Source organism: Propithecus coquereli, unplaced genomic scaffold (genome assembly GCF_000956105.1).
Source record: "Propithecus coquereli isolate 6110/MARCELLA unplaced genomic scaffold, Pcoq_1.0 Scaffold83, whole genome shotgun sequence".
Lineage (NCBI taxonomy): Eukaryota > Metazoa > Chordata > Mammalia > Primates > Indriidae > Propithecus > Propithecus coquereli.
In genome coordinates, this window is record NW_012154507.1 from 3868627 (window position 1) to 3883926 (window position 15300).

The window sequence follows — 15300 nt, forward strand, 5'->3', positions numbered from 1 at the left end:
ATATCAATGTGTTGGTCAAAAAAAGGCCTAAAAAGACTGAAAAATTTAAAACAGGGACTTATTTGCTTTGTTATTATTTAAGTCTTTAAAATGGCAAGTTAATTTAAATTTACCTCTAAGATAACGATGCTTAGACGGTGAAGAGGTAGTATACAGTGTACTTAAGTTATTTTGTAGTATGTTACCTGAGATGTTCTGTGTTAGTAACCTTAGGAAAATAAGCTGGAAAATGACCATCTGACAATTTCATTCCCAGCATTTATTCTACATTACTATTTTAAGATGTTTTTGGTAGGACTTTCTTAACAGACAAAATTTCATAAGATGAAAACCACAGGCTGCCCATTCTTTGTGATAATGGATTTTGGTTAAAATGAAATAATTTCAAGAAACCATATTCCCAGTTTGCTATACTCAGAGACAGAGGCTCACCTTGTCTGCAAATCAAAAGGTCAATTTAGAGGAAAAACAGAAGGCATAATACAAATACCACCTGACTTTGAAAATTAGATCAGTTTTTGAGTTTAAAAGGGGGTTTGAAGGGGAAATGAAAGGTAATGCTATTTGATGGCAGGACAAAAGAACTTTAGGGACAACACCACTTAGTACTCTTTTTCTCTTCTGACAGTAGGGATAGTGCTTTCTTAAGGAGAAACATTATTATATTTGCAGAAATGAGAGAAAGCATTTGATTGCTGGGTGTAGAGAATCTGGCATGACCATAAAGTCACTTGTCAAAATTGGGAAGTTGATTTTATATAGAAACTTTTTTTTTGTTACTGTATCTATGTGGCTTTTATCCTAAACAGAGTCTGCTGACAGATGCATTACTGTGACAAGTACTTCTAAATATTGCCTAGGATTTGACTTACTGATAAATGATGAAGTATCTCATATTTTGTATACTATTCTTTTGTCATAGAAGAATAAGTAGATTTTGGTACTAAATGGGAGCTCATTTTAATCCTACATCTTCTCCTTACTAACTTGCTTCTACTAAGCTTTTCTCAATATATAAAGAAGGACCCCCCCCCCTAAAAAGACCTTATTCTGTATCATTGATGGTAAATGAATTGTGGAGTTAGAAGATCCCTTAAAGCTTAGAATTATATAATCAGCAAAAGAGACTCAATAGTTTCAATATGTGGACTACATTCTATAATACTAAGATTATTATGTAAAATCAAATATTTTAGCTCATCATTGATCAGAAATGATAACATACCATGATATCTGAATTGGAGTCTGTTCATCTTCAACGGGCTCTTCGTCTGATGAGTCAAACTCACTTGGTTGTATTGAACTAGGCTTCAAAAGAAATGTTATGTTAAATAACTGTAAAAAATATTTATACGTAACTTTTGTATAGCTAATCCTAGTTTAAATACACACTGAACTCCTATTTGCAATTTATTCAGTTACCAATCTGAATATAAGATCAGTCATATCAATGGTAAATGATTGCTGTTTACCATGCTATTAATAATTACAGCACTGCATAGTGGAAAGAGAGTTGGATTGGGAGCCAAGAAACCTGGCTTCTGGTTGTAGCTCTGCCATTCATTGTATAATCTCCAATAAACCACTTCAGTTTATTCTGGATCTCAGGCTTCCTCAACTATAAAGTGAGGAGATTTATTCATTCACAAAAATTTCTTAGACACCTTCACTTGCCAAACTCTGGAGATGCAAAAGATCCATAAGATAAGCAGCTTGCCTACTTAAGGTGTTAAGTGCTAAAACAGAAGCAGGAACTACACACTGTGGGGCAGAGAAGAGAGTGACTGACCACTTAGGGAGCTGGAGAAGGCTTCACAGAGGAGATGCTTTAGCTGGGTTTTGAAGGAAGAGCAGGAGGTTTTTAGGCAGATAGGGAAGAAGTTAAAGCAATTAAGGCAAAAGAAGAAAGGGCTTGTGTATTCAGGAACTGTGTTATCAAAGTAGAGATGTAGCAGAGGAGATGAAGCTAGAGAAGAAGTTTTAGCTTCATCTAAACTTTGCCCCATTTCTCAAAAAACCACCTCAATACAGCCCGGTAGTTTGGTGGGGGGAATATAGGTGAACTAACCTTCCTCCCAACTTTTTGAATCACTGGACTAGAGAGATTGAGATGGACTTTGTATGCTGATCTAAGAAGTTGGAACTCAATCACATAGGCAACATTTCTACCTGGAAGACTTCTATACTCCGCTGGAATTTTAAAGGACCAATTAAAAAACACACCCTTTTCCCACTCCCTAGTTGGAACCACCTGAGAGATAAGACATTGGCAAGGCAAATGAAGATCAAAATGTTAGTTTTATTATTGAGTGTCAAATGGAGGATGTAGCTTAAAGCTGTGGCCAAGTGGGCTTGCCAATTCTACACCCCAGAATTAGACAGACTTGGTACCCAGTCACAGGCAGAAGCAGACAGTTCAGGTTTCCCGAGTGATTTTTGACAGACAGTAGACCAGAAAGCACCTTCTGCAGGCAGGCAGGTAGATCTCAAGAGAGAAGGGAAGAAAAAGTTGAGCTACTTGTGTTCAGTTCCTTCCAAACTGCAGGATCAGATAACTCACTCTTGCCCTTTTGGGGACAGGTGGAGAGAGAGGCCAGGAGTGAAGGACAGCTGAAAGTCCCTCCACATGGAAACATGGGGATTAGCAAGTATAACCACCTAATGCCCTTGCTAGCTCTGAAGCTATATTCTATAATGGTCTTGTTACTAGAAGAACACATGACAGAACCAATTTAGGCTATGGATTTTAGTTGCTTTGGATCTATGGGAAGTATTATAATCAACTGAACCCCAAAGAAGAAGCTTCAAATAGGTTGTCAACCTGGTGGTAGGTAATGAGGTGGGGTTTCGGCTCCTTGCCTGCGTCTGTTTTTTTCTTTCTTTTTCTTTAAAGCAGCTTTGATGATTCAAGACTTTAAATCTGTGTGGGCCATTCACTCAGCCTCTGCCAGCCAGGTTTATAAATCCTAACAGAGCTGGGCGTTTCCACTGCCCCAGGCCCAGTGCCTCTGAGCCTCAGGGAAAGGGACGCAATGCCAGGTGGCCCTGGGGGATGATGACAGTCATGATGTCGCCCACAAGCCGGGACGTGGCATTCATACGGTTTCCCCAGTGGGCGCAGGGCAGCCCGCGGACACCCTTCAGGGTTGGGATATCACCCCGACCGAAACGCTGAAACTTAAGCTGTCTATGCCTCAGTTTCCTCTGTACAGCGGGGCTTGGCTGTGTTTGGCAGGGCTGTTGAGAGGCTTATGAGACCCTGCAGGCGGCAGCCCCCAGCAGGCGCACCGCGAACGTCCGTCTTCCCCTCGTCCACCACCTGGTTCCGCGGGGTCTCGCTCTGTAGCAGCCGTCTCTCTTGCCCGTGCGGGGAAGCGCCACCGCCCCGACCCATCACGGGACGGTTACTGCGCGAGTCCTGCCGCGCGATCCGGCCCAGGCTGCCCGCTGGCCTAAGATCTGGCATCCGGGACCGCTCCTGTCCCTGAGGCTTCGCTCCTCCAAGCCCCCGCCCGCCCGACTCACCGGCTTCATCGCTGGCCGCCCCACGTCGTGACCAGTGCCGCCCCTCTCCGCAGGACCGGCGTCTCAGCCGCTGCCTCAGCCTCGCCCACCCCTCCCCTCTGCTCATTGGTACGTCCTTCCGTGAGGTGGGGCGCGGCGTCATCTAGGAACCAATAAGATCCTCTCCCTGTTTCTTACTCCGCCTCCGGGTGCCCAGGCTCGGTCTCTAACTGCTCATTGGTTCCTAGAAGGCCTTTGAAAGACGCGCGGGAGGAGGGCCTCTTGGAGCATTGATTGGCTGGGAGGGCGCCCTCCTCCCGCCAGTTGGGAGAGTGGAGGAGGCGGGAGCGCGGGAAGAGGGCGGGAGTCGTGCGGGGTCAAAGTGCTTTGGGACGCTGGCAAGCTGTGCCTTCGGATGTCACAGTGGTAATAGAATAGAGTTTTTGTTTGCTTTCTTAAAGTTTTTTATTTCTTAAGGGCGTAGAGGAAGCACTGTACTGGAACGTCATATGAAAAACAAACACATAGACTTTGTAATTATATCTAGTCATGCAAATACTGTGGAAAAGACTAAAAATCCACATATTTTATGTGCTTGACATTTTATGTTCTTTACCATTCCAGGATCTTGACAAATTAGGGTGTAGATCAATCTTCCTGTTCACCAAATATAAATGAAATAATATCGTGTGAAAGGGAGATAAAAAGATGCCGGATCAGTCTCTAGTGCCAATGTTTCTACACACTTAGCTATAAACTTTTTTTTTTTTTGAGACAAGAGTCTTGCTCTGTTGCCCAGGCTAGAGTGAGTGCCATGGCGTCAGCCTAGCTCACAGCAACCTCAAACTCCTGGGCTCAAGCAATCCTACTGCCTCAGCCTCCCGAGTAGCTGGGACTACAGGCATATGCCACCATGCCCGGCTAATATTTTCGACATTTATTTTTAGTTGTCCAGCTAATTTCTTTCTATTTTTAGTAGAGACGGGGGTGGGGGGGGGTCTCACACTTGCTCAGGCTGGTGTTGAACTCCTGAGCTCAAGCAATTCTCTCTCGTCTTGGCCTCCCGGAGTGCTAGGATTATAGGCGTGAGCCACCACGCCCAGCCAGCTATAAACTTTTAAAAATGTGTTTGATGATTCTCTCCCTTATTCTCCAGTTCCCATTTAGCTGGCTATGGGAAAGGAAGCCACCGGAGCAATACCACTTGCAGATCTGAGAAACATATGCAGAAGTTTCAGTTTCCTGACGCGTGATGTGAAAGCCAGTGGGTACAGAGCTGTTAGAAGGAATTCCTTAGCAAAAAAGGTAAGACTGTAAGTTTGACTTAGAGTCTGCATTAGTCGGGGTTCTCCAGAGAAACAGAATGAATAGGATGTGTATATATACATACAGAAAGAGATTTATGTTAAGGAATTGGCTCCTGTGATTGTGGAAGCTTGGCCAGTCCAAAATCTGACTGGGGAGGCCGGTGGGCTAGAGGCTCAGGGAAGAGTTGTACTTTGAATCCAAAGACAGTCTGTTGTAGAACCAGGAAGAGCCCAAGTTGCAGATAAAGTCTAGAGGTTGTCAGCTGGCTGCATTCCCCCTTGCTCAGGAAAGGCTCAGCCTTTTGTTCTGTTTAGGCCGTCAGCTGATTGGACGAGGTCCACACGTATTATTGCAGGGCAATCTGCTTTACTCAAAGTCCACCAATTTAAATGTAAATCTTATCTGAAAACACTTTCACAGAAACATCCAGAATATTTGTTCAAATAACTGGGCACCATGGCCCAGCCAAGTTGATGTAAAAATTTATCGTAGAGACCCTTTGGGATTTTCTATAGGCAGGAAATCCTTTTAGATTTGTGCTGTCCAATATGATGACCGTGATATTGGTAGATTATTTCCAAAGTCAAAGGCTAAATTAGAAAAAAAATTTTCTTTATAAACTCAAGAAGCGCTTAGGAAATACCTATCCTCTTTTAATATAAGTCTGCTTCCTTAGATGAAGTCCTCAGTAGGGCTAAGGAACTGGTCACCACCCACTACATATTTATAGCTATTGTTTTGGTGCATTAGTTTGCATTTCATATTTATTAGTGGCCATGGTACTGTGTACAAAGGGATCTAGGTGAGTATACATCTAGACCCAGAGTCCTGCCTTTGGTCAAAGCATCAATTATTTAAGGTGCAGCTACTTTTTTTGTATGGCTAGAATTGTGGACTCTTTAAGCACAGTGGCTATGCACAATTTAAAATACATATATTTGAAAGTAAACCAGGCTAACCCTGGGTGAGACTGTGAAATAGATAAAGGTTGCCTATTGGTGTTTTGGGCTTCATACCTTGTCTTTGACCTCTCCCTTCTCAAAAGTTAAAGTCAGGTTTGTTGGAGGAAAAGTGAGTGCTGGAAGCATCTGCTGTGTTTGCTTTGTCCCAGGCCACTGAGGGACGAGCAGTCCAGAAAGCTGGTGGGCTGTGGAGCATGTGGGATGGCCAAGCACACTGCGATGTGTGCGTGTGCATGTGCTTACAAACAAAGTGACCTGAGTGGAGACTGAGAGGAGGATAGAACTCCAGGATGGGAAACACCTCCAGCCAGGTTGTCCCTTAGGAAAAAGGGGCCTGGCCCAGGAAAGTTGAACAAAAAAATAAAAAGATGACAAAAACAACAATCAACATCTAGCCTCACATTCAGTAGAATAAGCTTGTTTAACCATAGGTGTCTTTTGTGTCATTTCCAGAAGGTGAACCATTTAACCACAGGCTTATTTCTGTCCTAATCTCAAGATCCTGAGCTTAGGTTTTATAATCAGCTGACCCTACCCTTCTACTCCTCTCTGTTCATTGCAGCCACCATGTGACCCTGGGTGTTGGGAACTCCTGCTGTGCCCCCTCACCTCTGGTCAGCCCTGTCTCTGGCCAGCTTTCTCTCTCCCCCTCAGCTCCATCCCTACTCTGGCCTCTGTGGAATGGTCATGTTTGCTCTGTCTTCCTAGTCTAGTCATTCACTGCCTCATGGTTTTGAGTTTCTGCTCTTTCAACTTTTACATCCCCTAAGCCTGGAGTTGTCATTCTTTGTGTTTGAGAACAGCCGGATATATTAATACTTCCCTATATACTTCTGGGATTGGGATGGGGGCAAGGAATGGGAAGGAGGAAAACTGGTGAGTGGGACAAACGCGTAAAGCACCAGAAACATAGGCTAGTGGGGCAGCAAATGCAATATATTCATCTTTTAGTTACATGTGTAGAAGATTAAATTATAAAAGACTAATTTACACGCATTATTTATAGATACTAATACTAAAAGTATAGCAAAGGGGAAGAAAAAAACTTCAAAATTGTTTTTAATTTCTTATAAAACCATTAATTTCATAAACACCAGATTGCTTATGCCCTTTTATTTTTTTAAATTTTTAAAGTTTTATTTTTAATTGACAAATAATAATTGCATATATTTATGGGGTGCGATGTGAGGTTTTGATACAGGTATACATTGTAGAATGATGAAATCAGGGTAATTAGCATAACTGTCACCTCATCTATTTATCATTTCTTTATTTTGGGGGGCAGTGCAGGGGTTCTTAGAGGAGGGATAGTTGGTTTTAGGGGAGAGCATGGAGAAGTCTTTTTGGAGTCTACAGGAGGGACTGAAGGGTTGAGAATGGGAGAGGGAAGGGTCCTCCAAAAGGGGTTAGTCTCAGGGATGAAGATTTTAAAAATTTTAGAGCTGAATTCCAGAATTTGGGGGCTGAGGCTTGGGTTTGAAAGAACCAGGGCTAAAATTTGAAACAATGGGAATAGGGATTGGGGCCGACTCATAGGATTTGAGGGTTCAAAGGGTGGGGAGTCCTTAAATTTGGAACCAGATTTGTTATATGGGGCTGGGGCGGGCTGGGGTGTGTTGGGAGGCTTGCGGGGGGGGAATTTAGTAGGAGTTAACTCATCCTCCAGGGCTAGATTTAGAAACTCATGGGTCAATTTTGGGATACAAAGTCTCAGACCTGGAGTGAGGGGCCTAAAGGGAGAGACTTAGGGGCCCAGGCCTAAAGATTTGGGGAACTTAAGCTCTTGTTCCGCCTCCCATCCCAGGCCCAAGTTTGGAAACTTTGAGCTGACCTTTGAGTCAGAGGTTAAAGGTCAAAAAAGAAAACCTGAGAGGGAAAATGGCCTAGTTGTGGAGAAGGTCTTGGAATCACAGAGCAACAGGAAAAGTCTGTGAGTTGGAGAAGACTCAGGATCAGAGGCTGGAGGGAGCCTGGATCACTGCTGGAAAGGAGGGACAGGAATCAGGAAGTAAAACACGCCTCTCTCTCCCACAAAACACTTATGCCCTTTGATTGGTAGGTAGCCTTTTACCATAAAAACCAGGTATGTCACTCAATATCTGTCTTTATCTCTGTAGGTTTTATTTGGCTAATACAAAACTGTTAATATACACTTATGCTTCTTTCTTTTTTGCTTATCTGTTCCAAACTTAAGAAATTAAAGGATATTGTCTTATGTGTCTCTGTGCTAAGTCTAGAGCTGTTCTATTAAATACTAGTGGGGAAGAAAGCTTGAAGGGACTGAATGGTGTTTGCAAAATAAACAGCTAGGTTGAAAAGAGAGTGGAAGGTTAAAGAGGGCTGAAAAGAAGGAAGAATAAATGAGGTGGGAGGGCCCTCTGGGAACTGAAGACCGGGACAGATGCCTGCAGCACTGGGGTCAGGAGAGGCCTCTCAGTCCTTATTTTCAGGGAGGACTTAAAGGACCAAGAGACAATTGCTGCCTCCTTTGCTGGTCAGAAAAGGCCATAAAAAACTCATCCTAATCCAAAGATGGGAATGTGTAAAATTCCAAAAGAATATGAACTTCTTGGCTAGCTGATGGAATAAGAATCTGCATTGGACACAGAATGGGGTTCAGTGGTTGGGCATAGGTACTTAGAACTAAGTGGTCTTTAAGTAATAATAATTAGTAATAGCTACCATTTTTTAAGAGCTTATAATGTATCAGGCACTGTTTTAAGATCTTTACCCGCATCTTTTCCTTTAATTCACTTAGTTACCCAAAGAGATGGCTCACAAAGATGAAGTAACTTGTCCAAGGTTAACTGGCCCAGCCAGTAAGAAGCAAAGCTGGGAGTTGACCCAGGCGGGTTGACCCTAGAGGCTGATTCCCTTAAGCACTATGCTGTACAGCATCCCTAGGAAAATTTGGGTCTGTATCTTTTCTATGTGTGCTCAATGGAGTGTCCCCAGAAGTTTGTCACAGCTGATTGTCAAACTGTAATAGTAGAATGTACACGTGTTAGATGACATAAGTGATCTGAAAAAGTTAAAGATAAAATGGATCTTGTGGCAGAGATGTGCAAAAATCTAATTGGGGAAATTAGGTTATAATAACAGAATGTGAAAGATATTTCTAAACTGGTAAGTATATTAGTAAATCTGTATCAAGAATATCCCAACAGGCTGGGTGAGGTAGCTAGCGTCTGTAATCCCAGCTACTTGGGAGGATGAGGTGGGAGGATCGCTTGAGGCCAGGAGTTCAATTCCTGCCTGGGCAACATAGTGAGACTCCTCTCTCTAAAAATGTTTTTAAAAAATTGGCTGCCAGGCATGGTGGCAAGGACCTGTAGTCCTAGCTACTTGGGAAGCTGAGTCCAGGATCTTGCCACTGCACTCCAGCCTGGGTGACAGAGCAAGACCTCATCTCTACATTAAAAAAAAAAGAATATCCCAACAAAATGGTGGCTGGCCTAAAGTCCAGAAAAAGGAGCACTCTAAAAAAGAAAATGGCTGTGTTTTTTCCTGCCCTGCCCTAGGAGGAGTATGGCAGAGACTGGTTTTTCACCTAACCAATTTCCTCTTCTTTTTGGGCACACAGCTGTACTACATTTCCCAGTCTCCCTTGGAGTTTGGGTCCATGTTACTGAATTCTCTCTAATGGGCAGGAGGTGATGTGAGCCACTTCTAGGTCTGGTTTATAGAGAATCTTGCACAGATATGCCTCCATGCTTTTAGCATGAGCTTGATGCAGAGAAGCAAGTGCTTTTGGAAGCCAAGAAAAAAAAAAAAACATTGCAAATTAATTTTAAGATGCCCTTGATTGTAGGCTATAACCCAATTTCTGAAATTTTAAATGCTGTGAATCTTAATCACATATGTTAATGGGGCTAGTTAGATCGCTGGAGAGGTACATATCCATTGTCAGTGGTATATTGGCATTCAGTTTATATCTTGAGCTCTTGTTGGTTGGTTAGAATGCCTCAGTCCTGAAGAGTTTGATCAGTACTGGGCACAGGGCCACTAGAATGTTAGCTCAGTTTTGTCTGCTTTGTTCTCTGCTGTTTGTCCAGCACCTGGAAAACCTCTTGCACGTGAATAAACATTGATTGGATGAATGAACACAAAGTTGGAAACTGGCCGTGGCTCCATGAGGCCTTGCCTGACAAGACAGACAATTCCCCTCAGGCTTAGCCATGGGAAAGCTTTCAGGTGGTTGCAAAAAACTCAGTGAACTCGACATTGTATGTTAGTGGTTGATAGTATTGGGGGCTATGATATTTGTGTAAGAAACTGGAAGAAAAACTATATAATCAAGGACCAAGTTCTGTTGTATAGGTAAGTGACAGTTGTTGAAAAAAGATCAGAGAAAAGAGAAATCAAAATAAAACAGAAAAATCTGGGACAGCTTTGTGGCATAATAATTTATTAACCACTTTCAGCGTGTCAAGGACTGTTATGATTTCTTTACATGTTTGCGCAAATTGTGGTAGACGGCATTAATGGCCCCAATCGTCGTCCCCCTTTGGAGCCAGGCCCTTTGCCACAAGACTTTGTCATTCTTCCCATGAATAAGGTAAAGCATATTTTCCAGCTCCTTCACTTTGGATTTGGCCATGCGACTTGCTTTGGTCAATGGAATATTAGTGGGTAATGTGTTGGGGTGTCCATAAGACCCCCTCCAGGTTAAACGCTTCTCTAGTAGGACTCACAAGACTCAGCATAAAGTCATACTCAGGGCTATGATTCATTACAGAGAAAGAATTCCAAGTAAAAGCAACGAAGAGAAAGAGGCATGGGACAAGGTCCAGACGGAACCAAGTTCAAGCTTCCAAGAGTCCTCTCCCTGGGGAGTCGCACAGGGCATGCTTAACTTTCCTAGCAGTGAACTATGACAACATGTGAGAAATGTCACAGGGAATAGTACAGAAAAATTATTATCAGTAGGACCCCAAGCATTAGGGTGGAAGCCACTTGCAGTTATCCCCCAGGGGTCCTGTCCTTAGCCAGTTAAAACAAGTCCCATGAACCATAAAGGTCTATCTTAGAAAGCCAGGTGGTTTTTTTCTTAAGTTTCTGTATGAACCTTTTGTTCCTGGCCTGAGGTGTCAATTTAGGGACAGCACAACTCTGGCCAGTAAGCTGAAGCTTTCCAGGGCTGGCAGTGCCATGACAGTCAGGGCATGTCCCTGAGAAGTACTGTTCCAGCTAGAGCACGTGGCACCCCTGGAAACTCAGAATTTACAATTGTTAGGATATCCCCAGCAGACGTGCCTGGGCCAGGCGGTGCGGGTTGACACCATCCCAGTGGGGCCTCCCACCGAGGGTACTCATTCCGGTCCAAATAATTTCATTCAGGTCTTGGTTATAGAGACTTTTGGAGACAGTCAGTTCCAAACAGCTCTGCTTGTCAGTGACATCATTGCATTGGCCTCACAAGTGTGGGAGACATTTGTAGGTGTTCTGTGTGGACAGCCAGGGGCTGGGGCCGTGCAGCTGTCAGCGCTGTCCCCATGTGGCCTCGGCTCAAAAGCCAGTTTGAACTGAAAGTGCCCACAGCAGCTTGGAAAGGCAGCATGGGAGCTTTCCCTCATGAAGAGGGGAAAGATTCTAGAAACAGTTCTAAAAGCAAAGATCATTAACATCCTCCCTCCCCCTACCTCTCTCTGTATCTTCCCAGGTGCCCGGGTTTTGTTTTGTCTTCCTTGTTACAAAATCAGTATTTATTAATAGTTATAATTACATTTTTTTCCCAATCACTTTTTTTTCCTCATGAGACCTTTTGTTATGTGCAAAGGGACAAAAGAATTTTCACAGAAAAACATTTTTATACCACTTAACCAGAAAGTCACATCATGTTCAGGAATCAGGACAGAATCCTGAATTTTCAAAAAGTTTCAAAATGAGTTTACACAACCTCCCACTTTTTTTGTCCTGATCGTTTATCTAGTGAGCAGCCTAGAAAGATCAATCGCTTTCTGGGAACAGCTGCATTTAATAGTCAAACTGCCTCCTACAAACTGCCTCACCAGGAGAAAGGTGAGGGAAGTAGAGTCAGGCTGTCAATCCATTGTAGCAAACTGCAACTAATCCGGAAAGTCAGCAGAACTAAGCTGCGGAGAGGATGGTGAGTCTGACCTGTCAGGTGTGGTGGAGTGGTCACAGTCGCTGTGATGTGGCCTCCCCAGCATGCAGCTTTTGGCAGCAATCACAAGCTGGGAATGCAGTCGGCCTATCTGTCAGAAATGTAGAGTTGAGCAGCTCCATTTCAGATGGTCCCATCAGAAAGTAAAGCCGGTTCCGGGAGCATCTATATGTGACCCATGAGGTCTAGCCAGCATCCATGATATTTTCATAGTTTATGTCCCCACAGAGGAGTGTCCCCAAACTGCATTGGCCCCCAAGTTGAAGTCCTATTCATTGAACCTATGCCTGCCTTTAGTTCAGCACAGCTTGTCCTGAAGCTGTAATAGCTTGTTAACAGACAGTATCAGCTTTTAGCTTAAAGTCCAAGGAATCAGGATCTGTGAATTCAAGATTTCCCAAAAAGCAGAAGCTTTTCTTTGGCAGCAGCAAAGGTGAGGCACTGGAGGGCCAGACAGCAGTTACTGTCTGCCACGTCTGCAGTTACTTCCTCCACTGAAGTCTTGACTCCTCAAAATCATCCACAAGGGTTGAAATCAACTTTTCCAAACTCCTATTAAGGTTGACATTTTGAACTCCTCTCATGCATCACAAATGGTCTGAATAACATCTAGAATGGTGAATCCTTTCCAGAAGGTTTTCAATTGACTTTGCCCAGATCCATCAGAGGAATCACTATCTATGGCAGCTATAGCCTTATGAAATGTGTTTCTTTTCTTTTCTTTTTTTTTTTTTGAGACAGAGTCTTGCTCTGTCACTTGGGCTAGAGTGCCATGGTGTCAGCCTAGCTCACAGCAACCTCAAACTCCTGGACTCAAGTGATCCTTCTGCCTCAGCCTCCCACAAAGCTGGGACTATAGGCATGTACCACCCATGCCTGGATAATTTTTCTAGTGTTAGTAGAGATGGGTCTTGCTCTTGCTCAGACTGGTCTCAAACTCCTGACCTCAAGTGATGCTCCCACCTCGGCCTCCCAGAGTGCTAGGATTACGGGCGTGAACCACCGCGCCAGGCCTGAAATGTGTTTCTTAAATAATGAGACTTGCAAGTCAAAATTACTCCTTGATCCATGAGCTGCAGAATGGATGTTGTGTTAGCAGGCGTGAGAACAACATTCATCCCCTTGTACATTGCCATCAGAGCTCTTGGGTGACCAGTGCTTTGTAAATGGAAAGTAATATTTTGAAAGGAATATTTTTTTTTTCCTGGGCATTAGGTCTCAATAGTGGACTGAAGATATTTAGTAAACCATGCCGTAAACAGATGTACTACCATACAGACTTTGTTGTTCTAATTTATAGAGCACAGACAGAGTCCATTTAGTGTAATTCTTAAGGGCCCTAGGATTTTTAGAATGATTAATGAGCATTGGCTTCAACTAAAAGTCACCAGCTGCATTAGCCCTGACAAGAGAGTCAGCCTGTCCTTTGAAGCTTTGAGGCCAAGCCTTGACTTCTCTTTTCTAGCTATGAAAGGCCTAGAATATCTTCCAATAGATGAAGGCTATTTAATTTGCACTGAAAATCTATTGTTTATTGTAGTCACCTCCATCAATGCTCTTAGTTAGATCTTTTGGATAACCTGCTGCAGCGTCTCCATCAGCACTTGCTGCTTCACCTTGAACTTTGTGTTATGGAGACAGCTTCTTTCCTTAAACCTCATGAGCCAACCTCTGCTAGCTTCAAAGTTTTCTTCTGTAGCTTCTTCACCTCTCTCAACCTGCACAGAATTGAAGATAGTTAGAGCCTTGCTCTGGATTAAGTTTTGGCTTAAAGGAATGTTGTGGCTGGTTTGATCTTCCATCCAGAGCACTCAAACTTTCTCCGTATCAGCAAGAAGGCTGTTTTGCTTTCTAATCATTTGTCTGTTCACTGGAGTAGCATTTTTAATTTCTTTCAAGAACCTTTCTTTTGCATTCACAAGTTGGCTAACTGTTTGTGGCAAGAGGCCAAGCTGCCAGCCTATCTTGGCTTTCAACTTGCCTTCCTCATTAAGCGTAATCATTTCTACCTTTTGATTTAAAGTGAGAGATGGGTGACTATTCCTTTCACTTGAACACTTAGAGGCCACTGTATCGTTATTAATTGGCCTAATTTCAATATTGTTATGTCTCAGGGAAAAGGGAGGTCTAAGGAAAGGGAGAGAGATCAGGGAATGGCCAGTGAGTAGAGCAGTCAGAACACACAGAACATTTATCAATTAAGTTTGCTGTCTTATATGGGCATGGTTTGTGGTGCCCCAGAACAATTACAATAGTAATATCAAAGATCACTGATCCCAGATCATTATAGCAGATATAATAACAAAAAAGTTTGAAATATTGCAAGAATTACCAAAATGTGACATAGAGACATGAAGTGAGCACAAGCTATTGGAAAAATGGTACTTATAGACTTGCTTGATGCAGGGTTGTCATAAACCTCCAATTTGTAAACAAACAGACAAAGAAAACCCCAAAAAACAATATCTGCAAAGCTCAATAAAATGAGGTATGCCTTTACTAATCCACCTATTGGTGGCAAAAAACAAGAACATTGTGTGTCATTAGCACTTTTTCTTTGCATGGCAGGAAGGATGTGGAGGGCTGGAGTAAATGAGGGGGTGTTTCAACTTCTGTTTGTCCCTCCACAGGCAGGGCCTTTCCTCGGTTTTCTCTTTAACTATCCAGTGACAAATACAATTCACCTCTGTGATGTAGTTTTTTGGGTCTACTCCAGGGGTTGCAAACTATGGCCCGTGGGCCTAAATTTCACAGGCAAGTTTTTGTAACGTTTCATTGAATACAGTCACACTCATCTGTTTAGGTGTTATCCATGGCAGCTTTCCCACTACAACGGTAGAGATGAGTGGTTACAACAGAGACCCTATGGCCTACAAGCCTAAAATATTTACTGTCTGGCTCTTTACAGAAAACTTTGCCCACACCTAGTCTAGTCTATGAGAGAAATGTGTATTTCGTCTAATAACAAGATCTTTAAGTCTACTTCTTGCAAAGCAACAATTCTGGCCTTATTATGCTAAAGCATTCTCCTCTGCTTGGCCTGGTCCCTTCATTATGGAGAGTCCCATGTAAATTGACAAGGACTCTGGCTGAGCCACCTGGTTAAAAGGCATCATGGTCACCTGGTTTCTCTCTAATCCCCAAGATTTTCCCCTGAGAGGAAAAGTGGGGGCTTAAGTTCAACCTGCCACACCTGTAGTCTCTGGTTAATTTTTTGGTGTGCGACTCATGACTGTTAGCAGAAATGTATTAATATGTGTTCAAAACAATGTGGAAGGCTGGGCGCGGTGGCTTACGCTTGTAATCCTAGCTCTCTGGGAGGCCGAGGCGGGCAGATTGTTTGAGCTCAGGAGTTCGAAACCAGCCTGAGCAAGAGCGAGACCCTGTCTCTACTAAAAA

General features: G+C 43.2%; 1 protein-coding gene across 3 annotated transcripts in view; it reads right to left on the reverse strand.

Moving 5' to 3' along the window:
• CDKN3 (cyclin-dependent kinase inhibitor 3) overlaps positions 1 to 3647 on the reverse strand; it is a 14642-nt gene extending 10995 nt beyond the window's left edge. For 2 of the 3 annotated variants that reach the window (XM_012663789.1, XM_012663790.1), the window contains exons 1-2: positions 3526 to 3647; positions 1226 to 1308 (exon numbers count right to left, since the gene is read on the reverse strand). In XM_012663789.1, coding sequence (XP_012519243.1) covers positions 1226 to 1308; positions 3526 to 3534 — 92 coding nt within the window. In that variant the 5' untranslated portion in view covers positions 3535 to 3647. The remainder of the gene's footprint in view (positions 1 to 1225; positions 1309 to 3525) is intronic. The other variant, XM_012663792.1, reaches the window with a different exon arrangement.
• Positions 3648 to 15300: the final 11653 nt, after the last annotated feature.